Consider the following 25,942-nt stretch of genomic DNA (forward strand, 5'->3'; position numbering starts at 1 on the left):
ATGCCAACAACATTTAGTGTTTTTCCTTCTTTTTAGGGTAAAGATTGATGATATTTTCACGTATATCATAAAAAGACATTTCTGAATATTGTGGAAGATAACAAACAACATAAAAGTAAAACTCTACATTTTTTTGTGTTTAGGGTTGTTTCTATTTTCATGTTTATAATTAATAAAATCAAGAAATTGAATCGAAAGATAATTGATTGATTGTTCAATTTATTCAAGGTATCATTGGCTAAACATATAGCAACCATTAATCAAAAAGAAAACTCATAAAAAATGGATAGAATCTAAAAGGAAAATATAAACACTAGAGATAAGGATACCCAAAAACTATTGTTTCCTATACTACCCCTTAAGTTGGACCATTAAGGTAACAAATGCCCAATCTTGCTATGTAAATACAGAAAAAGTTTGGTGCCAAGTGGTTTGGTGAAGATGTTAGTGACCTGATCTTTTGTGCTAATGAAGGACGGTTGGAGGTATCGAGACCTAACTCTTTCTCGTACAAAAATACGATTAATTTCAATGTGTTTTGTGTGTTCATGAAAAATGGGGTTGTTGGCAATATGTTGAGCTGCTTGATTGTCATAGTAAAGAGTTGTAGGACCCGATTAAGGTGCCTTAAAATCATGTAATAGACACCTAAGTAACAAACTATCACTTACAATTGTGGTCATAGCTAGATACTTAGTTTTTGTCGACGATCAAGATGCAACATACTACTTCTTTGTCGTTCAAGAAATAGAGGCACCACTTAGCATGACAAGATACCCAGTTTTGGATCGTATTGTAAAGAGGAACCAAGCTAGCCAAAGTGATATAAAAACGTTAAGGTCAATTCTCTATCTGAAGGTAGAAATATGCATTGACCCAAAGTAGTTTTCAAATAGCGTAGGATTCGTATGGCAACATCCCAATGGTCTTGTTGTTGTGCAGATACAAACTGACAAAGTGTGCCACACCCCAAAATTCGAGGCCAAAAATTTAATTTTTAAGTAAGTTATAATAAAACCAACAATATAAGAAAACATCCATAATATCATGGCATGTCAAAACCAAAGTAGAAATAATCAAAACATGTTATCATAGACAATATTAGAGTGTAATCCCAAAGATCTCATGTGCGGAAAAACCATAGTGTGATGCACTGCGATCGAGCCGACTCATTTCCCTTGAAAACGAAGTACCTAAAACCAAAACCGAAAACTGTAAGCATGAAGCTTAGCGAGTTCCCCTATACCATATACCATACAATCACATAGCATACATACTGTCGAGCAATTCTGGGGTACCCATGTCAAGCCATTCTGGGGTGCTGACTACCCATGTCAAGCCATTCTGGGGTGCTAACTACCCATGTCAAACCTTTCTATGGTGTCTGCCTACCCTCTGGTCTATCTCACCCGGTCACGGGGACTATTTCACCCCTACTACTATCATACAATAACATATCATAAACATGATGTCAGACATATCTAGGATGACCGACCTACCCTTCGGTCCTAACAACCGATCGGGGGACTATTCCCCTCCTACTACCACTATCACATTGAAGATGATATACTGGCACATATAACACATCAAGTAATAGCACACTAGACAATTATCACAAGGATAATCATCTCAACTGTATTCAACTACGAGTGGGTCGACCATGGTGCCTTAGACCCACTTCTACTGGAACGTAACTCACCTCACACTGCTGAAGTCCCATAGACACAATCCCAGCTGGTGGATGACAGATTCTTGATCTATCAATATCAAACATCACCCAACGAATAATTGGGTTCTAACACATGTCCATAAGTCCATGTTGGGGTAAAAGACTGATTTACCCCTATCTTGGCTTGATTCAAGCCTAAGGCCCAATCCAAAGGTCCAAAAGTCAACTATGGGTCAAAGCACAACACATGGCCCAATTTTTCAAATTGGGCCCAAACCTTTATAAGGTCTTACCATAAGGCCCAACCATTTGGTCCAATCTAATATTCAACATTCTAACTGCCTAATATCATATAATCATAAAGGCCCAAACTATGGCTCATCTATGGCCCAATTTTCCAAATCGGGCCCAACTCCTTATATGGGCCTCACCTCAAAGCCCATTAATTATTCTAGTTCAATTGCTCGATCTTGGATGGCCCATTAATAACCCAATCATCAACGCCTAATAGAAAGGCCCAACAATAAACCCAAGTGCAATTAGGGTTTCACATAAAATGACGCTTAGGGTTAAGTGTTTCTTCACTTAACCTATTAAGGACTTAATACATTAAGTCCATCACTTTTCTAAATGACTCATATGGTGTGATTGGGCTTATTACACACTTCCATTCTAATGGCCCAAATGTGGGTCCAGATAAGTCCAAGCCCATAAATCCAATATTAGGGTTTACTAAACCCTAATTAGGGTTTCCAATCCCATCTTAGCCCACTAGGCCCAAAACCAAGTCCTTAAGCCCATTAGGGTTTTCCTTAGGTCAATTAGGGTTTGTTACACCCATTAGTCACATGTTTGGGCTTTTGGGTCCATTAGGGATTCATTGGGCCCATTAGGGATTAGTAGGCTCATTAGGATTTTAGTCCTTTGTCCAAACATCCAACAAGCAATCCCAACACAACTAATCACACCGCCACCCGACATGACAGTCGGTGGCGGCAGGAGGCGGCAACCACCACCTCATGGTGGTGGTTATGGATTTTCTATTATTATTCATATACCGAGTACAATTTACAACCCAATCAAAATGACACACGCACACATTAATCTAATAAAACACACACATAGCCATCTTGTGGTGGCCGACGGTGGCAGCCACCACCTCACGGTGGTAGCCACCACCTCACGGTGGTAGTAGTGGTTGGTTTTGATTTTTCGGCTAGGCAAAAACACTCTAACAAAAGAAATACAACCACACACACACTACAATAAACACACACTACACCCTTTGCCCGGAATAGTAACACAGCCACCCACCTGTGGAGTTTGGCGGTGCAATGGCGACTTGTGCGATAACAGCCACCACCTTACGATGGTGGCAACGATTTCTCATGGACATCAGCCCGGAAGCACACCCGACATGGCTTCCTTCATGGTGGCAGCGCTAGTCGGAACACGACAACATCACATCGAATCATGGATGGGAAGGCGGCAACGTCAGAACTCGCTACAGCGGTGACGATCATGACGTTTGCAGCAGGCGACAGAGAATGGTGGCGGAACAGAAGAAGACTCGAGAAGGTGGCAGCCTACACCGAGAATGATAATAGCGACACCACAGATGAGTTCTTTCCGATCCCTCGCTGCTACGACGTCTAAGGGAGGTTTCCGCCTTCAATGGGATGGCACAACGACAACTCGGTGGTTGGAGAAGCCAAAAAGGGTGGCGACTGGTAATAGAGGAAAGGAGAGTGACAGTTGTTCATAATTTTAGGGTTAGGGTTAGTATGGTGAGGGTGGCGGGTCTTTAAACCCTGACCATTCTAAAAATTTGGCATATTTACAATTTCGGTCCCTCCCCATAGGATCCTTTCAAATTATGCCTCAAACTTACCTTTTAGCCCTCCCCTTAGAAAATCTTTTGCAAAACAAATCCAAAAAATTACCTTTTTAACCCCAAAATATCAATTATGACATATTTAGCTCTTCCTCCTCTTTTCCTTTCAAATTACATCCAAATTTACTCATATAGTCCCTCCTCTACGAAATAATTTCAATATAAGTCCAAAAACTACAAAACGAGCCCAATTAAATATCTTTTAGACATATTATAAAATATTCTTTCCACTACGAATCCCGAAAGCATTCTTTAGACCTCCAAAAAAAAATTATAATGCCAATTACACACTTTTTCACTAAATTCTTTATTTAATTATATTTATATGCCAGAATAAAATGATACTTAAAACGCATCTTCAGATTTTAGGGTTTGTATTGGAAATGGCGTGTTACAAAGTGTGTTGGCGGAATAGGTGATGTGGGGTCTAGTAACTTGTAAGTATAAGAATCTTCATATGATTCGACGATATTGTCCAAACTCACTCATGTTGTCGAAACGAGTATTCTGATCCATCTAAAAAGAGCTAAGGTGGAGCCATTCTAGACCATTATTGGCTAGAATATAAAGGGTGTATTTTCTTTGGCTCTGAACCACACCAGCTGACATTCGAGCTACTTTGATGCCCAAGATATATTTTAGCGGTCCTAAGTCTTTGATGTTGAATGTTCTTAATGATCGCTATAACAACCTTATTATATGTACTTGTTTTTCCAACATCCCAATGTGTATTATTTCATTGTTTTTAAGGAAATTTTTATATAAGATCAACATAATTTTATATGGGTTTTATTTAATAGCTAAGTTTTTTTCTTAACTACAAGGGAAAATTACATAAAATACACTAATTTTATACAAACATTTGATTATGATATGGTGTTTTTTTTATCAATTAAATTACTAAGTTTATAATTTTGTTGCAAATTTAATCAATCAACCAATTTGTTTTTTCAAGTGTTTTATGTTTTTCACTTACTGATTAGGAAAAAAGTTGATGTTATTTCCATATATGATCAAAGTTGGCAAATATTTAGATTAAATTGAACCCTTATGCATATATATACTCTCTTTCCTTTATTTTTCTTCTTTTCTTCTTTCAGAGCATCACAATTTTGTTTAATGCTTCCCAAGGTCGCTCAAGTGGTTCGTTCGTTATATCATGATGGTGTAAAAAAAGTAATAAAGGTTTCCATTAGAGTATGTTATTGTGGAAAACCTTCATTACTTTGCTTACATCGCTCTTGGATTATGAACCACTTGAGCTACCTTGTAAAGTCATTACACAAAATCATCATTCTATAAGAGAAGAAAAGAAGAAGAAATTAGGAAAAATGTGTATAAATCTACGTAAGGTTTCTATTTAACCAAAATGATTGCCAAATAAGATCATATGTGGAAGCCACATCATTTTTTTTGCCTAGTTAGCAAGTGAGAAAAATAAAACATCTGGAACTAACCAGTTCGTTTGTTAAATTTCCAAAAACGTTGTAAACTTAGTTACTTAACTGAGAAAAAAATAGATGTGTTTGTCCAACATATGTCTCCTGTGGAGTATTGTATTATTTTTAAATATCGGCTCATGATCTCAATTTTTCCAGATAAAGAGATGTCACACCCCAAAACCGAAACGACGGAAACGTTCGAGGGTGGAGGACGTCATGTTTAGTATCACAAGACATACATCATAGTAAGCAAAGTAATGAACCACCATATCGTTAGAAAGAAAGTGTTTACAATGTGTGTGTTCACAAAACATAGAGTACATAAGCAAATAAAAAAACAAGACTTGGAGCTATACTGCTCCATCTTCTGAATTCCCAGCGCGAGTACCTGTCTACTAGTTCCCTAAAAATACAAGTTATTTTAAGAGTTTATCAGCAATTAAGCTGGTGAGTTCATAAGATTTTAGTGATATGAGTAAGTTGTAGAAAGTTGTTGTAAAATGTAGTAAGTTGTAAGTTATGCAAGTTGTAAGTTATGTTTAGAAAAGTTAGCATGTTCGTCCAGAAAATCCTATATTTCCTGCTTTGGTGAAACATAAGTAAAATGACTCTACAATCCTTTCTATGAGTACTAAATGGATACAAGTTATATAAAACTTAGAGTAAAAAAGCAATCAATTGTGTGTATCTGCCTTAAGCCTACAACCAAACAAGGAACAGAGATTGAGGCGGATGACACACATCTCATTGGTTGTTAGATCATTGTTGTATATAACCCTGGTGTATTCCCTTGGTACTCACGAAGTTAACTGTAATAGTTCCTTTATAATTTATGAAAAGATTCTTTAATAAAACCCTTATTTCTTATGATAATATAGTAACCACAGTGGTTCCTTCTATAATCACTTAGTTTATACTAGCTATATATAATCTAATATCAAACAAATAGTTAATTGTGTGAATCTGACCTAAGCCACAACCAAACAAGGAACAGAGAATGAGGCGGAATGCACACATCCAACTACCTATTGGATATTAATTATATATAACCTTCGATGTATAAACTAATGTATTATAAAGTTAACTACCTAAGGTCCTTTAAATGATGATTTAATAAAATGGATTAAACCCTTTACCAGTAAGTTTCTAGTTTTGTATATCCAAAGTTCTAATTTGAAAAGTATGTTTTGTACTAGAAATTGTGCATTGAATTAGTGTCCTATGACCTGACCCATACCTGGTACTCCTTATGATGACTTAATGTATACAGAACATATATATAACTACTATCAAATGGATAATAGGCTGGATGAATCCGCTCTAAGCCCACAACCAAACAAGGAACAGGAAATAAAGCAGAAAGCATACATCCTATTACCTATCATATATTATCAATATATATATATATATATATATATATATATATATATATATATATATATATATATATCTTGATGCATACATTAAGGAATCATAAAGTTAGCATTATGGTCCCTTTCCACTGAATGTACTAGACCCGACTGTTCTGTTTGTCGTTTGAAAAGATGTAAGTTTTTCCCTAGTTTATAACTATCTTGACTCGAAAATAGTTTGCATTAACTTTCAAGTGGAACTATCACTTTATGAAAGTAATGGGAAAAATATAAGTACTCAGTTGTGTTATGAATTGACATACTGATCGTACTAATTACCTTAAAACATGCTTGTTTTATTAAGGTCATAATGTGAAGGCTAGTTCCCATACTAAATGCTCTCCTGTCAAAAGATTCTGGGAACCAAACGCGACTTCAGAAAACGAGTTGCTAGGTCGTGTAACTTCACATTAAAATTATGTGATCATGTATACCCAATATAACTATCACCTTTTGTTTAGAACAATGCGTTAGTGATTCATTGGTATAATTAGATCCTGTAGTTGTCCCATGCTATAGCACCTTATTATGTTTGTTCTGTTATAGTATCTTAGTATGTTCTTTCTGTTATCGTGTATTGTATCTTCCTCCCTGTTTCTCTTTATTGTGTGTTCTCTTATGTTATCGTGTATTGTATCTAGTATGAACTGACTCTCTAAACTATACCCATTATAGTTTACTAGTATTTTACTTGAACTTGTAATTGAAAAGACTCATTTTACTACTAAGTTATGCTTGTACTTTAAAAATGGAGTTTTGTTAAACTAAAAAGTAACATAACTTTAAAAGAGTTTTTGAAATGTTTTGATCACTCATAAAAGACATAAGCAACCTTTGAAAGATGTTTTGACAAACAATTACACAATTATCAATTGTGTTCAACTTGTATCCCCCCTTAAAAGCATTTAAAACAGTTTAAAAGATTGATTACGGAGTATGAACTCACCTAATGTGGGTGAATCAAACGAATACGCGTGTAAGGATGAGAAGCTCCACGAATGAATTCCCGAGACTTAACGAGTCCTAAATGACATATAATGGCATATATTGACATAAATATAGCGTTTAGAAGCAACCAAATGCAAGGAAACACTTCACGAGACTAGGAAACACCTTGACCAAGTATTGGAATCACATGTGATTCACTAAAGGGGAGTGTACGACCACATGGAGGAGTGTGCGGCCAGGAGTGTACGACCAGGGAGTGTACAGCCATACACTCATGGTAACAAGTGTACAAAATCATGTTCCAAGGGTAGGGATGCTTGTGGGACAATTTCTCTTCAAGTAGTGAAGTTGGAATACACTTTAAAGGCCCCTTTAAGGGTGTTTTGAGGGATGTACCGCCACACATGGGTGTACAGTCGTACACACCTCATGTTCATGAATTATGGGAATTTTCAAGGTGTTAATCTAGTGTTCTATCATGTACTAAGCATGGGGAAGGAGTACTTACTTTATGAAGGCTCAAAAGGGTTCACAATCACCAAAAACAAGTGTATGTTCTTGGTGTTCTTGGTGAGGCTTGAAGATCTAGCCAAAATATGTTGTTAATGAATGGATCAAGAGGGTGTTACTAGTTTAAAAGGATTAACAACAAATCAAAATGGATGAAAGGGTTATATTCTTGAAGATCGGGATGAAAAATGGATGATAGTTGAGAGAGAAATCGATGTTCTTGACCTTGAAACTGAAGAATGACTTGAAAATGAAGGGAATACATACATATGGAGGGGTGTGTACAGCCCAACATGGGTGTACGTCCGTACACTCATGTGTATAGTCGTACACTCATGAGTACGGATGTACACTCCCTCAAACATAGTGTATGGTTGGATTTTGGTGTTTTACGTGTACACGATCCAATCCTTTACTCAATGCTTGAATATACTGAGCTTTGAACCTTTGAACGGACTCTAAACAAGGCTAAATGATAGAAGGAACGAGTCTGACACTCAATTGAGTTGACTGTTGGACTCACAAAGCAAAAAAAAAATCGGGTTGTCATAAGAGATATGCCCAGTGTACCGCAAAACATGTTTGGACTGTTTTGGAGAGCATGAGTGCACTGTAAATAACTCCTGGGGTTCAAATACAAACATGATATGGTTAGGGATATTTTATTTGACATATTTAAGCATGCAAGGATTTTCGCCAATAAAGAGGCACTTGTGAATTTCTTGACTGACCCGGCAAAAGGAAAGTCAACCTTTAGATCGGCTGACGTTTTGAATTTTGGATGAGTTGGATGGAAACACGCATGTGTGTACCTTACAGAGGTATCCCCTCTCGTGGGCTTGATGGTTGGGGGTTTCACAGTGAGCCAAACTACTTTAAAAACTGCTACACGCAATGTCACAAAGCATGAGAAGTCGTGCATGAAAAATCAACACATGTTCATACCATTTGAGTTTGATACGTTTGGTTTCCTTGCGTCGGATACTGTGAAACTTCTTAATAGAGTACAACGGATCATACATAACAATATTATATCTCATAGATCTATGAATGTAGTCTTCAAAAGAATTAACTTTACCATACAGCTTGTTGCCCATTTACCTTACCAATCGATATATTGTGATAACTAAATTCTAATATATTAATATTACCTATAAAAATGTCAAAATCGAAATTTTAACTAAACTTATATAATTCGCATTAAATATAATTTATACTTTATGCCCTTAAATATTAATTTTAAAAATATATTTTTAGAAATACATTAGCAATTAACAAATTTATATATATATATATATATATATATATATATATATATATATATATATATATATATATATATATATATATATATATATATAATTTTCTTAAACGAGAGTTCTGGAAAATTACAAAAATAGCTTCATCCCCAAAAGGGCCCGAAGCCCACCCATGTGTGAATTGGATGGGATTTCTTATCCTATCATCTTTCTTGGATTACACCTGCATCCCCCAATCAATATCCGCAACATCTCCTCCGTCATTCCGCCACCATCAAATGGACGGCCTCGTCGTTAATCCAACTATCTCCCGCCTCAAGCTGCCTTATAAACTCCACCCCACAACCCCGCCATCTCTATCCCTTTCTTTCTACCTCCGTCTTCAACCCCAATATCATCCATTCAATCTATCTGTCTCCACCGCTGCATCCGTCCTCGAAGACCAACCACAATCAGAATCAGACCCAATTCAGTTCACCAACTACGACGAAGAGGAAAGTTACGGAGAGGTTAAAAAAATCATCGGAAGCAGAGCACTTGAAAATGGCGCCGGAATGGAGTACCTAATCGAATGGGAAGACGATCACGTGCCGACATGGGTGCCGGGAAATCTAATCGCAGGTGACGTGGTCGCCGAGTACGATAATCCATGGTGGGTCGCCGCAAAGAAAGCCGACGATCGTGCGTTAAAGGAAATTATCGAGTCAGAAGACGGCAGAGATGTGGACGCCGTAGATGGCGACGGCAGGACAGCTCTACTCTTTGTCGCCGGTCTAGGGTCTGAATCATGCGTCAGAACGTTACTGGAGGCTGGCGCCGATGTAAACCACCGTGATAACGGCGGAGGATTGACTGCCTTACACATGGCGGCGGGATACGTCCGGCCGGGAGTGGCGAAGCTGTTGGTGGAGTTTGGGGCGGATCCGGAGGCGGGAGATGACAAGGGACGGACACCGTTAGATTTGGCGCGTGAGGTTTTAAAGGCAACACCTAAGGGGAACCCAGTGCAATTTGCTAGAAGATTAGGGTTAGAAAGTGTAATTAGGATTTTAGAGGGGGCAATATTTGAATACGCGGAAGTTGAGGAGATTTTAGAGAAAAGAGGGAAAGGTAATAACGTTGAGTACTTGGTGAAATGGAAAGATGGTGAAGATAATGAGTGGATTAAAGCTGCATTGATCGCCGATGACTTGGTTAAAGATTTTGAAGATGGATTGGAATACGCAGTGGCGGAGCTTGTGGTGGGAAAGAGGGATTCCGGCGAGGAAGGGAAAAAGGAGTATTTAGTAAAATGGGCTGACTTTGAAGAAGCAACATGGGAACCAGAAGAAAATGTTGATCCCGAGTTGATAAAGGAATTTGAGAGTGGGAATGGGAATGGGAATGGGGGAGTTTGAGACATGGATTTGATTTTGATGGAGCATTGTATTTTTGAAATTAGAAGAATTAAAAGATTGTTGAATATTAGTTTTAGTTGCAAGTTAATGAAAGATTGTTTGGATTTAATAAAAAAAAAATGAAAGATTGTTTGGATTTAATAAAAAAATAATAGTTTTATAGTTCCAACTATCCAAATTTTAACAGCACCAAGCAAAATTTTAGTATTAAGCTTTGTCGGGTTTGGATTTGGTAACAGTGAAGAAAACCGATGGAAGACATTAGGTTAAAAAGGATTAAGGTGATTATTGACGATTCGTTTGCTCCGCACTATGTTCTCAAACTGTAAAGTACAATGAAAGTATGTTATTGTGTTTGGATTTGATAAGAACACAAGATTATTTTTGGAAAATAATCGTATCTTACACTTTCTGTTGAATTCCTTAATAAAAACAGCACAAAAGAAAAACTATTTTAGTAGCTTATACTTCTATTACCGATCGCTATTGAATTTCTTGAGTTAGAAATGTACATCGTTCATACAAAAGATAAAACTTAAATTACTTGTACAACATGCTTTAAAAATGGTCATGTTAACAGCATGTTATGAATCAAAAATGCAAAATACTAGAAATCTTGTTTTCCTCTGTAGTTTCACATTTTGCCCAAATCAGATTGTCTATCAGAAGAAAAAAATGAAAATACAAACACATTCTACAGCTAAACCAAAAACAAAATCCCTTTAATTCTACTATTTATTTCCTTATTCGAACAAATCTCATCCAAACAAATGTAGTCCTGATAAAGACTAAAAAGGTAATTTTATACAAGAAATGACTAAAAAGCATTTGTAATCATCCATAATTTTCCAGAAAAAACCAATTATAATGTCCACAATATTTTTTATTTTGTCATTTATAAATCTAATATACATATGATTGATAAAAAAAAACGATACTTGCAATCTTGCCTTACCAACCCACAATAGTTACAGTGAGTGGAGATACAATAAGGAGAAAGAAATGACACCCTATAACCTTTAAAACCATTTGAATCATTTATGCATTTTCTCAAACACATGATGTGCACTCTTTAAGTCATATAAAAAAAATTGAATAGTCGTACCTTAAATTTTGATCTTCTCGGTATACATAAACTTGAACTGAACATACAACAAGAACATAAAATGGTTTCCAGCAGAGCACCTATGATGATTGGAGAAGAAGGATGCAGAAACCAAAAACATGTTACAATAGGTTTTACAATCATCTTGAGCAGCAAATATAGCCCAATATCCTATATGTTCAGCAACTCTTACAAGTTCAAGCAAATACTTTCATTTAATTGCAAATTGTTCTTGCAATCTGAAGTTTAAAAGTAACCCACTAATGAAAGTGAGAAAGTGAGAAGTTATTGGCAAATTTGACTGTATTGAAGTTAAAAAATGACCCACTCGTTAAATTTAGTATCTTCATTTTCTCAAATAGTTTAAATTGTACTCACATCTTTTAAGGTTTTGGTTACATTTTTTCAACATCAAAATTAAAATGATTCTTTGAAACTTAATATGACATGAGTAAGATGTTGGATAAGGTGTCTAAGTCCATAACTATTTCTGGTATGTACTTGACCCGACCCGGCATGGTCCATTTGGGTTGCATGGCATCATGCAATTGGATAGACTAAATGAGAGAAATAACACTTGGAGATTATTAATATATTATAAGTTCTAATATATTAATAATATTATTTGATTAGTTTGATCAAGAATTAATTTAGAATTAATTAAGTGATCAAAGATAACTAATTAAATATATGGGTTGATTATGTAAATCATCCATATCTTGTATAGTGGGCTAAAAGGCTCCATGGACTATCAAGTTGGGTTCCACACATAGGATGCTCCATGGGAGTTACAAACCCATGGGTCATGGAAATGAAGAGTCATGACACATTAGGGTTTAACCCTAGATGTGTCAACACTATATAAGTAACATGTTCTCCACCTAAAATCGGCTACACTAAGAAATAAGAGGGCTTGGCCGATTTTGAAGAAGTGTGTGTTCTCTCATAAGTTCTTCCAAGAGCATTTGGTGTTGTGTGAAGCATTTGAGGCATCACACTTGGGGTGCTAGGCTCACAAGGTTTCAAGGAACACAAACAACAACAAGGTAAGTTATTCTATCTATACTTTATGATAAAATTGTTCCCCATGTATGCTAGATAGGAATATAACCTTGGAATTCAACTTTGCATGACAATTAGACAAACATAGATCCAAGGTTATTAGGGTTGCATGTACACTTAGGAAGTGTTAGAATGCTCAAAACCCATCAGTGGTATCAGAGCCTAGGCTTGTTTGCTCTTATTTGTGCTTAAAAGTTGAAAACAGAATCGGAAATCTTGCTGTCTGCGAATGGACTCGTCGAGTCTATAGGGGGGACTCGTCGAGTTCATGAGTAACTTCAACCAACTCGGCGAGTGAGTTCATGCACTCGGCGAGTAGGGTCGACTAAGTGCAGAATTCCGATTTAGTTGCTGGAAATGAATTAGAAACATTACCCTAAACTGTTTTGGTAATTGAAAAACTTGTTTTTGGTGGTGTAATGTCTTTTCTAATTCATTTACAACAACTAGTTATCAAAATTACAAAGTTTTAAATGTAATTTTTGATTATGTTCATATTCATGTTCTTGTTCTTATGATGTTTTAGATGATCATAGGAATTATTTGTAACCTATTTGGTAGATTAATTCTTGATCATAATGTGTTTTAATGGAGTCCATAACTTATCCTTAAGTTATGGAAAACCAAGAGTCACACTTGAGTTAAAACCATTAAAACAAATACAAGAGTTAGAAAAATGAAGAGTCTTCATTTTATTACTCTATTAAACTCATAAGTTACAAGAAATGAAAAGTTTTGAAAGTTACAAAACTTGCCCTCAAGTTTTGGAACAAGTAAAGTTAAGTTAAAACTTTAAGTTCCAACCCCTAGAATTTTAAAAGTTAAAATTCAACCCTTATACTTATATTATGATGATTTAATAATTATATATATATATATATATATATATATATATATATGTATAAGAATAAAGTCGTCTTACCGCTAGTACGCCTCATTCACGAAGCCGGTCTATAAGGTGGGTATAAGGTTGTTGCCTATAAAATGGTGACTTAATGGGTGTATATTCTCATCCACCGCTTGCTTGACTGGTGGAGGGTCGTTAGCCGAACGGGTAAGACAAGGACTTATAAATTCTCATTCAAAGTATGATGAATATAATAAAGTAACTAAATGTTTATTAAATTCCCAATCTTAGTTACTTTAGGAAAATGTGAATAAGGTGCTAATCCATGAAATTACACTTTACACTTTGTCTAAGTCGTTGGTGGAGCGTGTGTGGTTAACCGGCACACTAACTTGGACTTAACAAGGTAGGTAAAGGGTGACTTAAGGTTTATTATAGTATCGGTGGAGCGTGTGTGGTTTACCGGCACATCGATTGAGTGATAAACTTTAAGGGTACCAAGTGATTTGCATGGTTACTTCACACCTCGTTTTGTGATCCTCGGCATCCCAGTCACAAAACCTGGAGGGCACTCTCGAGATTGAAACATGCCTTTGAAAAGTTCATTGGATCTCAAAGAATCTAGGAATTTCTAAAACCAATAAAAACTAAATATCTAATATTTCGGTTTTCGTGGTGGAAATTGGTGAATCGTCATTCACCTACCTTTCAAATATGGTATAGCTTAGATTATGGCATACCTCTTCTAAGTTATATTATATTGTGATTGGATCCTAGCCTTAATATTACATTTGGGTGTTTTATTAAGGACTCTCTTAAATCTATACTAAACTTGTCCTTCCTTTTCAGATGTCTTCAAATAATGCTTCTGGCTCGAATCCTAATGGCTCCTTTACTCTTATGAGTTTGTGTGGGAAAGTCACCTTTGATGGATCCAACTTCAATAAATGGATCAGAAACATCAGGATGATTACCCGCTACGAGGACAAAGAATATGTCCTTGACAAGGAGCTTAAGGAAATTGATGAGTCCACTGCAACTCCCCAGGAGATCGCTGACTTTCATACTCATGAAAGAGATGCAACCAAGGTGGCTTGCATCATGTTGGCCACCATGACAGCTGAACTCCAAAAGTCTTATGAAGATTTCTACCCTTATGAAATGCACCAAGATTTGATGAAAAGATACCATCAAAGTGCACGACAAGAGAGGTACGAAGTCATCTGCTCCATGATAACAACCATGATGAAGGACGGAGAGTCCGTCACGAGCCACATGCAGAAAATGCAAAGGTATGTGGATCGTTTGCTGAAGCTTAATGTGAACTTCCCTGAGGAGCTTGCAATAGATATCATTTTGCACTCCTTACCATCGTGTTATGATCAATTCCGCATGACATATCACATGAACAAGGAAGAGGTCACCCTCAGCAAACTTCAGGGACTTCTCAAGACCGCAGAAACAGGTCTTAAGGGGAAGTCGGTTGCTATCACTCCTACTCCAGACTCAATGCCGGTCTTGGCAATCGGGCAAAGTCGAGGGAGGAAGAGAAAGAGATCTTCGAAGGGTACCAAGGCTCGGACCCTTGATGGCTCTTCTTCAAGTGGAACCAAGAAAGGTTTCATTACTCCTTCTTCTGACCCAAAAGAGGCTGAATGCTTCTATTGCCATGAAAAAGCTCATTGGAAGCGGAACTGCCCAAAGTACCAGCAGGATGTGAAGGATGGGAAAGTCAAACCCAACCATGCAGGTATTTACACTATCATTTCTAATAACTCACCCCATTCGAAATCTTGGGTCCTTGATACCGGTTGCGGTATTCATATTTGTTGTGACTTGCAGGGACTAGGAAGAAGTGAGAATGTGGAGCAAGGAAGAATAAACTTAATCATGGGGAATAGGAAAGTTACACCTGTCACCAAGATTGGAGTTTATACTTTATCGCTAAGTAGTGGGTTAAATTTAGATTTGAATAAATGTTGTTATTCGCCAGAAATGGCAAGAAATATTATTTCCTTTCATGCATTGTACAAACAAGGTTTCACCTTTTCGTTTGATAATGAAGTTGGTTCGATTAATGCTTTCTTTAATAATGTTCTTTATTTTAAAGCATTACCTTGTGATGGTGTGTATGAAGCTGTATTTGTTATAGATAACTTAGGAAATAATGTTTTGTGTATTGATTCTACTAATAATAATAACTTGGATAAAGCATCATTATGGCATTGTCGTCTTGGACATATAAGCAAGAAACGCATAGGCCAACTCCAAAAGGATGGAGTCTTGGAGTCGTTTGACCTAAAGTCAAATGATAGTTGCGAATCATGCTTACTTGGAAAAATGACAAAGTCACCCTTCACAGGCTCGTGTGAAAGGGGTGAAGGTTTGTTGGACCTTATACACACAGATGTGTGTGGGCCATTCAAACATGCCACAAGGGATGCTAATCGTTATTATTTGACTTTTACTGATGATTATAGTAGATATGGATATGTCTACTTAATCAAGCATAAGTCAGAGACTTTCGAGAAGTTTAAGGAATTTAAACAGGAAGTCGAGAATCAATTGGGCAGGAACATTAAGATGCTTCGATCCGATCGGGGTGGTGAGTATCTTAGTTCAGAGTTCCTCGACTATCTAAGGGAATGTGGGATTGTCTCACAATTGACACCTCCCAGGACGCCACAGTTGAATGGTGTGGCTGAGAGGCATAATCGAACCTTGTTGGACATGGTTCGTTCCATGATGATTCGAGCTTCGCTACCAATCTCATTCTGGGGGTATGCCTTAGAGACTGCCGCCCATATCCTTAATCTAGTCCCTACAAAGAAAGTTGCCAAAACTCCTCACGAGATGTGGACTGGTAAAGTACCTAAACTAGACCACATCAAGATTTGGGGTTGCGAGGCTTTCGTGAGACGCGAGACTCATGATAAGCTCGAACCCCGAAGCGAGAGGTGTATTTTCATCGGCTACCCACAGCAATCCTTTGGTTACCTCTTCTACAGACCTAGTGACAATGTGGTCTTTGTAGCAAGAAGAGGAGTCTTTCGAGAAAGAGAGTTTATAAGCCAAGGAGACAGTGGGAGGCAAGTTGATCTTGAAGAAATTCAAGAGTCAAGTGGTGAAGGAACTTCAAACTCTAGCCCTCAACTTGAGGAGGAAACTCCTATTGAGCCAATTGACGAATCTGTACCTCTGAGGCGTTCCACGAGAGTTAGGAGTGCACCTGAGCATTACTATGGATTCCATATTACTGCAGAAGGTGAGACACTTATTAGTGATGAGACACTAGTAAGTCAAGATGACCCTAACAGCTACGAGGAAGCCATGGCAGGCCCCGAGTCTGCTAAATGGAAAGAGGCTATGGATAGCGAGATACAATCCATGTATGACAATCAAGTTTGGAACTTGGTTGAGAATGTACCAGGTCGAAAGACTGTAGGGTGCAAATGGGTCTTCAAGAAGAAGACCGACATGGATGGTAAAGTACACACTTATAAGGCTAGACTGGTTGCAAAGGGCTTCTCTCAAATTCCTGGAGTGGATTATGATGAGACCTTTTCTCCGGTAGCCAAGATTAAGTCTATTCGGGTTCTGTTAGCCATAGCCGCATTTCATGACTATGAAATTTGGCAAATGGATGTCAAAACCGCTTTCCTTAATGGAAAGTTGACTGAAGATGTTTACATGAGTCAGCCAGAGGGTTTTGTCAGCAACGAGTACCCTAATAGAGTGTGTAAGCTTGAGAAATCCATTTATGGATTAAAGCAAGCACCTCGCAGATGGAATCTTTGCTTTGATGAAAAGGTCAAGGAATTTGGCTTTTCTAGGAGTGAAGATGAATCTTGTGTATATGTCAAGGCTAGTGGGAGTATAGTTAGCTTTTTGGTATTGTATGTGGATGACATACTACTCATAGGAAACGACATTCCAACCCTGCAGGAAGTAAAGTCCTGGCTTGGAAAGTGTTTCGCTATGAAGGACCTTGGTGAAGCTGCCTATATTTTGGGGATAAGGATCTTGAGAGATCGGAGTAAAAGACTAATTGGACTTAGTCAAAGTACCTACTTGGAGAAGGTTATGAAGAGATTCAGAATGCAAGACTCCAAGAAAGGAGAGTTGCCCATCCAGAGTAGCGCCAAGTTGAGTAAGACACAAAGCCCTAGCACTGAGGCTGAGATAGCAGAAATGAGTCGAGTACCTTATGCTTCGGCTGTAGGTTCGATCATGTATGCTATGATGTGTACTCGACCTGATGTAGCCTTTGCCTTGAGCATGGTTAGCAGGTTTCAGGGGAACCCTGGCAAGGCACACTGGACTGCGGTAAAGAATATTTTCAAGTACCTACGAAGGACTAAGGACTGGGTCCTTACCCTCGGTGGGAGTGATGACTTGAGAGTTGTAGGGTATAGTGATGCTAGCTTCCAGACTGATAGGGATAACTTCCGCTCTCAGTCGGGCTGGGTCTTTACCCTAAATGGAGGAGCAATTTCTTGGAAGAGTTCCAAGCAAGAGACAGTGGCAGATTCTACTTGTGAATCAGAGTATATTGCAGCTAGCGAGGCGGCAAAGGAGGCGTTATGGCTGAGGAACTTCATTGGAGACCTTGGAGTTGTACCAGCTATTAAAGAGCCAATGGAAATTTTCTGTGATAGTGAAAGTGCTGTTGCCTTAGCCAAGGAACCAAGGGATCACGGGAGATCCAGGCACATTGACAGAAAATACCATTTCATCAGACATCAGATCGAAGAAGGACTCCTCGTGGTAAAGAGGGTATCATCAGATGAGAATCCGGCAGATCCCCTCACGAAGGGACTGACTCGGGTTAAGCATCTCCAGCATGCTCGGAGCATAGGGCTGAAGGATGATATTAGATTTAGTAGTTAGATAACCTCGAAATTTTTAAAGTGTAATTGACATTTGATGATGAATAAAAGTGTTTTATTTATGAGTAAAGTGTTACTATCTCTTGTCGATCGTTTACTATATTTCTTTTGCATGTTTTGACTTCCAGAATAATTTTGTTTGGTATAACATATTATTCAAACCTCCACAGTCGGTCATATGTCGGAAGTAGGTATGAATCAAGACTGTCATGTTTGGTTGTAGAGGTCTTGGACAAGGCTACAACAATCATGAGTGCTCATAAGTTCTGAGCATTGGACTCAACCCACGCTCACTGGAATCACTTCATGGAATTCTATCTCGAGTGATCGTGAGACGGTAATATCATATAAGTCTTTAAACCTAGAGATATGATTTGTTACTTACAAGTTGGTTATGCATTGATTGTACGAAAAATGCATTGGTAACTCGATGTTATAAATCGCGCTCTTGTGTGTAATTCAATGAGTAGTAGAACAAACATATGAGTCGAAGTTTATCTGTTCCTTCTTGGATTAGAAGCTGATATCTGGGCCCCTCGATGATTTTGTTTTGACCTATGTACCGGGCCCGGTCAGAACTAAAATTGATGTGTTCAATGAAGTTCTTTGTCAAACAAATCGGAAATCGGGAAACAAATTGTTGGACAATAAGTAAGACATTGTTCCATGTATTTGTCCGACTGATATCTAGAACAGAGGATTATATGATCACTTATCTTAAATGGCGTACCATCATCTTCTCAGTTTTGAGAAACCTTGTAAAGAGCTACGATTATCGATCGGTTCCTGAAGTCATACTTGCAGTAATAGTTACTAGACTTATCCAAGTGGGAGACTGTTGGATAAGGTGTCTAAGTCCATAACTATTTCTGGTATGTACTTGACCCGACCCGACATGGTCCATTTGGGTTACATGGCATCATGCAATTGGATAGACTAAATGAGAGAAATAACACTTGGAGATTATTAATATATTATAAGTTCTAATATATTAATAATATTATTTGATTAGTTTGATCAAGAATTAATTTAGAATTAATTAAGTGATCAAAAGATAACTAATTAAATATATGGGTTGATTATGTAAATCATCCATATCTTGTATAGTGGGCTAAAAGGCTCCATGGACGATCAAGTTGGGTTCCACACATAGGATGCTCTATGGATGCTCCATGGGAGTTACAAACCCATGGGTCATGGAAATGAAGAGTCATGACACATTAGGGTTTAACCCTAGATGTGTCAACACTATATAAGTAACATGTTCTCCACCTAAAATCGGCTACACTAAGAAATAAGAGGACTTGGCCGATTTTGAAGAAGTGTGTGTTCTCTCATAAGTTCTTCCAAGAGCATTTGGTGTTGTGTGAAGCATTTGAGGCATCACACTTGGGGTGCTAGGCTCACAAGTTTTCAAGGAACACAAACAACAACAAGGTAAGTTATTCTATCTATACTTTATGATAAAGTTGTTCCCCATGTATGCTAGATAGGAATATAACCTTGGAATTCAACTTTGCATGATAATTAGACAAACATAGATCCAAGGTTATTAGGGTTGCATGTACACTTAGGAAGTGTTAGAATGCTCAAAACCCATCATAAGAACCAACAACTATAATTTACCGGTTTTTATGAAAAATGGGGAATTACAAACAATTGGCATAATATGTAGTTGAATAGGAAAAACCAACAAAATAGAAAATTTAAATGATGAAAATGAAAGGAGATTTATGGTTGTAGATTTGTTACCTCATCGTCTTTTGCATCAAAATTAGTATTAGTAGTGTACATATGAAATCATAATGCAGAGTTGAAAATAAAAAAAGATGATAATCTTGGTCAATTCATATTTGAGTTATCTAAAATTGAGACCTTCATGATTCACAACATTTAAATTTTCATTGGTGACAAATGCCAATAATGGATTAGTCCTATCGAATTTGCAAGTATAAATACTATCCAAGGCATTAGAAACAAAGCTGAAACATGAAAATCACCTATTAATATCCTAATTACATAGCCAACCAATTTTATAAAATGGTAGAATACTATATAAGAGTTCTAATCATTAGAATAATTAGAGGAAGACCGCATGTTAAAAGACAAAACAATCCTAGCTCCTTTACATCCTGCACCAATGTTCAATAAACCATGCGTCTAATATATATATATATATATATATATATATATATATATATATATATATATATATATAGATATTGAATGTGGGTATGTACGACTTACATAGCTGTAAACGTATCCCTCAGAGGTAACGTCAAAAAGAGAAGTCAAAACTAGTATCGAGCTTGGCCTGAGCTGAACTCAATCGGACCAACAACCGACAATTTTAGTAAATTAAAGTCACAAGTCAACCCAAGCCAACTCATCTAGCACTAGTACGTTATGGCTTACTCTATGTTTCCAAATGTACAACTTGCTATTTCAATACAATGTATCACTCAGAAGTTTCACATGTTCAAACATCTAAACCGTGAGAAACATAACAACTCGATAAGTTCAACTATGTATCATTTGAGAGTAAGTAATACTTATAACACGGTGTAGTAGAGTTTGTAATCTTAAAACTACGGGGCAAAACCATAACACAGGCTACAAACACAATCTCTCTCTCTCTCTCTCTCTCTCTCTCTCTCTCTCTCTCTCTTTCTTTCTTTCTCTCTCTCTCTCTCACACACACTCTCACTCTATCTATCTATCTATCTATCTATCTATCTATCTATCTATCTATCTATCTATATATCTATCTATCTATCTATCTATCTCTCTCTCTCTCTCCCTCTCTCTCTCTATATATATATATATCCTAAATCTCTCCCAAATCTCTTTCAACTTTTTCATAAACACCCGTACCATCTCAACCTTTCAAATTGTTGAAAACCACTCGAAACAGGATTAGAAAACAGGAAATAGCCTCTACACTTCGGACTTTCTCAAAATCCGAAACCCTACACTATGAAGTTCGACTCTTGCTACAAACCTCCATCTTCGCTTCGGAACCTTCACATTCACATTCTAATACTCTTGCAATGAACCTTCGATTTTCGCATACGAATCCCACATTCGCAAATTCGACTTTTGGACCGAAATAACACTTTCGCATACGAACCTCAAACCTTTGAGTTTGAAACCCACTTTTGCATACGAACTTCAGATCCGAACCTGTGAACCTTCGGATTTCAGTTCACATTTTTGACAGTTTCGCACTTTTCATCATTTTTACGAGTTTTGATGTGGGATTTCCACCAAACTCATATTTTTCACATCTTAGACCCCCTAAACTCATGTTTTATCTGCATTTTGAGGATTTATTAATTATAAATCATAATTTTGTATTAAGAAATATCTAAATTTAAATAGATATTATATTACACAAGTGGGTCAAGTGGATCCCCACTTGCCACCTTTATGTCACTTCTTCACTTTCCATTGGTCAAATAATTATCCCTTCACACATACCAGCCAATCCACTTGCATTATCTTATTCTATACTATTTAAATACTCTTCCAGGGGATTTCTTCCTTCATATTCAACACTTCCGTCCAAAACTTCACTTTTCCTCCACAAGAAACTGTCACTTTCTCTCTAAGTCACGTTTTCTTTCCAAGAGGTGTTCTTGGGTCCTTCCTCATTATTTGGTAAGTATTTCCTCTAACTTCTAAACAATCTACATATTTTATAGAAATCCTAAATCATTTACACAAATATTTATATATATTCGCTCATAGGATCATCAAATCTTCAAGTATTTTTAAAGTATTTTTGACTTGAAAACTCCTCACCCACATCCTTCCACTCATCAAGAATCCATATAAGGTGAGTTCATACCCCCACATTTTCAAGTTTTCTTCAAGTTTTAGGGAGGGGGGGGGGGGAATACAAGTTACAACACTAAAACATAATCTAAACTTAAAGGTCAACTTTTCACAGAAAAGTTGGGTTCTGTTCACGGACTGTTATGACCATCTTAAACTTAATAATTTTCAAAATTGTACAATATTCAAATAGTTCAGGTTTATACCTTTCTATGGACTACTCGCGCACGTTCATATAATTTTTCTACAATTTATGGTGATTTTTACAAAACTTCATATCATTTCAGAATATATTTCGAACCAGCCAGTGAAAATGAACATTTTCACACTGGTTAGAGACCACTAAAGGTCATAATAAAAATTATGAACAAAGTAGACTCATTTTATAAACTCTTAGAGTTTACAAATTCAGATTTCGACTTACAATGATTTTTCTATAATTCTTCTAAAAACGTGAGCAGGAAAGTTAAACTAGAAAAATGGGTTATGAATTCATGGACACTTTGTAACATGTTGAGCAAAGTGTGTAATATTATAGAAATACATATTGATTATATTTCATGATATTTTACTTCCATGAAAAGGAAATAATCATACATATAAGGTTTTTCATCACTACAAAACATTTATGATAAACTATAATATGTATAGTTTTTTTTTTTTTTTTGGAAGAGAGTGTAATATGTATAGTTTATGGTTCATTTATACTACAAACTTAGTAAGGAAGGTTTTATTTCCAATACAAAAGGGTTTTTCATTCACACTACACGTAAACTCATTGAATCAAATTTGTGAGCTAAAGTCTTCACATACAAATCACTGTACTTACCAAGTCATGTATTATAACCAGAGTTTTTTTTTATAGGGAGAGCGTGATACTTGTGTATAGATCTATATTGGGATTGAAAATCCCGCACCTAAGCTGCTTGCAACAGTTAGACCGGCAGGTCTCGAGTGACAAATGTCATAACATTCTGATGCCTGAAGAACGTCGTAACATGTCATCTATGTTGTTTGCACGGTTATAATAACTCACAGAGGGAAACAACGAAGCATATAGTTTACGGAGATACATTCACTCAAACAGTTTTATATAATTTAAAACTGCATACACTATTATAAGTATAGAAAATACATGTACATTTCGGTCTTTGGGTCTTAAGATTGCACCTCATTTTACAAGGAAAATATTTGATTTTTCTGGAACATACACTACTTTTATAAAGAAAGGATTTCAGCTTTGCATACAAAAGTTTATGAACTCACCAACTTAATTGTTGACACTATTTCAAAATTACTTGTATTCTCAGGTAAACACTAAAACAAGTAACTATCAACTTTTGAGGATAAGACGCCCTGTCGTCAGACAAATCATTTTTATTATCATATTGTAATTGATTTTGAAACATGTAACTCATGAAACAATGTAGCCTTTTCAATTATATTTATGATGGTTGTATTTGTTTTGGTCACTATTATACTCGTTGTTATGATACTATACATGATGTCATCCACCCCCGGAAGTTTCCGCCATCCTAGTTTGGGGGTGTGACACGAGCCTTCACCAACGTGAGAGACATAGGCGTGACAGTTATGGTGCAGAGTAGAGCCATAATATCCTCACCAAGGGATAACATCCCGATGAGCGTGGGACCATTCAGAGTGTCCTACGTGCTCGTCAGACGATAGCCACGATCTCTATAATAACTGTAAGATCCTCCTATAGCCAATGAGGAGAAGGTGCAAAAAGGACATGACGAAGGATCTTACAGTAGGAGTCCGCCACATCACGCCCCACGAAGGAATGTCCAACATAATTCGTTGAGGTCCACATGCCTTTGAAACTAGGTATAAAAGGATCCTTCTTCCTCGTGAAGAGGGGGACTCTTTTTCTAGTGAATATTCTTTCTCTTCTCTGAAAGCAAGCACTAACTAGATGGTTGGAGCTTTGTCCCGGGAATCCTTCCCGAACGTTGACTAACGATCTACTTTCCATTTTTGTATTATGATATCAAGAGAGGGCCTCTACACTAAACCTACCGACAATCTCAGCACTACCGTCTTCCAATATATCACAACATCTGGCACCATCCGGGTGTATCTCTAGAACGATACACTTACGAAACAAATCCACAGAGCAACAACGGAAGGTGAAATCCCAATAGTGTCTGGAATATTGGAGAAAAGTCTGATGCGTCCGATGCAATCACTAGCGGGAGGACAACCTTCCGTTCAGGAAGAACACACATCAAACCTCACACTGGTTTCACAAACGCCACCGTGCTTACAATAGTGACGACAACAATCCACGCGACAAATCTATGGCGCCCTGCAACCGACCCAATTCCACAAGTTGCAATCGTAACTGCAACTGCAAAAATCGTTGCAACACAACCAACATGTACCCCTGTCCCACAATAATAGTCTCTCAAGCACTGGGACATGGATCCCCCATACCATCCAACCACAACCACAAATTTTCTCCACGGTCTACCCGCACACCATTATGGCAGGCTTACCCCATATGTCGCTCTACGTACAACATCAGTCGATCTTCAACTCATCTGTGCAGTAAATCCCAAGTTTGATCCATACACCAACTAAACCACAAGTCACAAACGCGTAGATCCCGGTGGATCAGGGATCCAGTTCTTCCGGATATAACATTCAATTCCAAGTTCAATCCGAAGTCAATCCCCTAGTAGCAACCCTACAACCATTCAACTCAAATGCACAGAAATACGTGGGAGCGCACTCATACACGCTTCCCCCAATAGGAAAACACGACATCCAACAATTTAGGCCTATACCAGACCTACCTCTATATCAGCCATATATCTTGCTGGTGACTATGCATAGCCGAATGTATGCAAGCCCGTACCAAATACAATAACACATGGCTTACAGCGTTATCTTATCCTCATACATGGACAATCCCATGCGAAGCACCAGCTCTAATTTTAGTCACGAGCTGTTGCAGTACGAGATTCTACACACTACGATGATCCCACACATGCCCAAATATGACAGTACCACAGATCCAGACAACCACATCGACAATTATGAATGGATGATGACTTCCATCAAGATGGATCGTCGCTTCACTTGCACTTATTTTCCTTTCACCCTCACTCGCAACGTTGGCAAGTGGTTCAAATCTCTGAGGCTAAGCAACATCTCTAGCTTTGAGCAACTGAAATACGTTTTTGTCAACATTTTCATGCAATTGAGGAAAGGCAAAGGGGATGCTAACTCTGTAATGGCATGCAATAAAAAAAAGCGGGAATCAATCCGTGAATATTATGACCCATTCACGCTGGCGACAATGAATGTTCTAGGATATGTAGTGTTCCTGGTAACAGGTGATTTCGCCCAAGGTCTACTCCCGAGGATCCTATCGAATAAGATGCAGGGAACCCTTCCCCGATCCCGTGATGAACTCAAGTTCCATGTTGAAAAATACCAAAGGCAAATCAAAGGGGAAGAGAGAAAAGAGGCCAACATCAAAGCTATAGCCAATGCATATGCAAAGCAGGAGGAGGTGGTGTCGCGTCTAATCTTGGCCCAACAGGGAAGGCAAGATGGTGACTAGCAACGACACAATCTTTGGGACGTCTTGTTCAGAGATTGGCCAATGAACCCCCCCCCCCCCCCCCCCCCCCGCCTTTTTG

At 37.5% G+C, this 25,942-nt stretch overlaps 1 protein-coding gene across 1 annotated transcript; it reads left to right on the top strand.

The window, feature by feature from the left end:
* The first annotated feature begins 9,272 nt into the window (after positions 1-9,272).
* On the top strand, positions 9,273-10,601 carry CAO (chloroplast signal recognition particle component (CAO)). Its single transcript, XM_078960297.1, has one exon. The coding sequence runs from the start codon at positions 9,320-9,322 to the stop codon at positions 10,529-10,531; it is 1,212 nt and encodes a 403-aa protein (XP_078816423.1). The 5' UTR covers positions 9,273-9,319; the 3' UTR covers positions 10,532-10,601.
* The last annotated feature ends 15,341 nt before the right edge of the window (positions 10,602-25,942 follow it).

Source organism: Lactuca saligna, chromosome 6, assembly GCF_052625555.1.
Source record: "Lactuca saligna cultivar CGN05327 chromosome 6, ASM5262555v1, whole genome shotgun sequence".
Classification (NCBI taxonomy): Eukaryota; Viridiplantae; Streptophyta; class Magnoliopsida; order Asterales; family Asteraceae; genus Lactuca; species Lactuca saligna.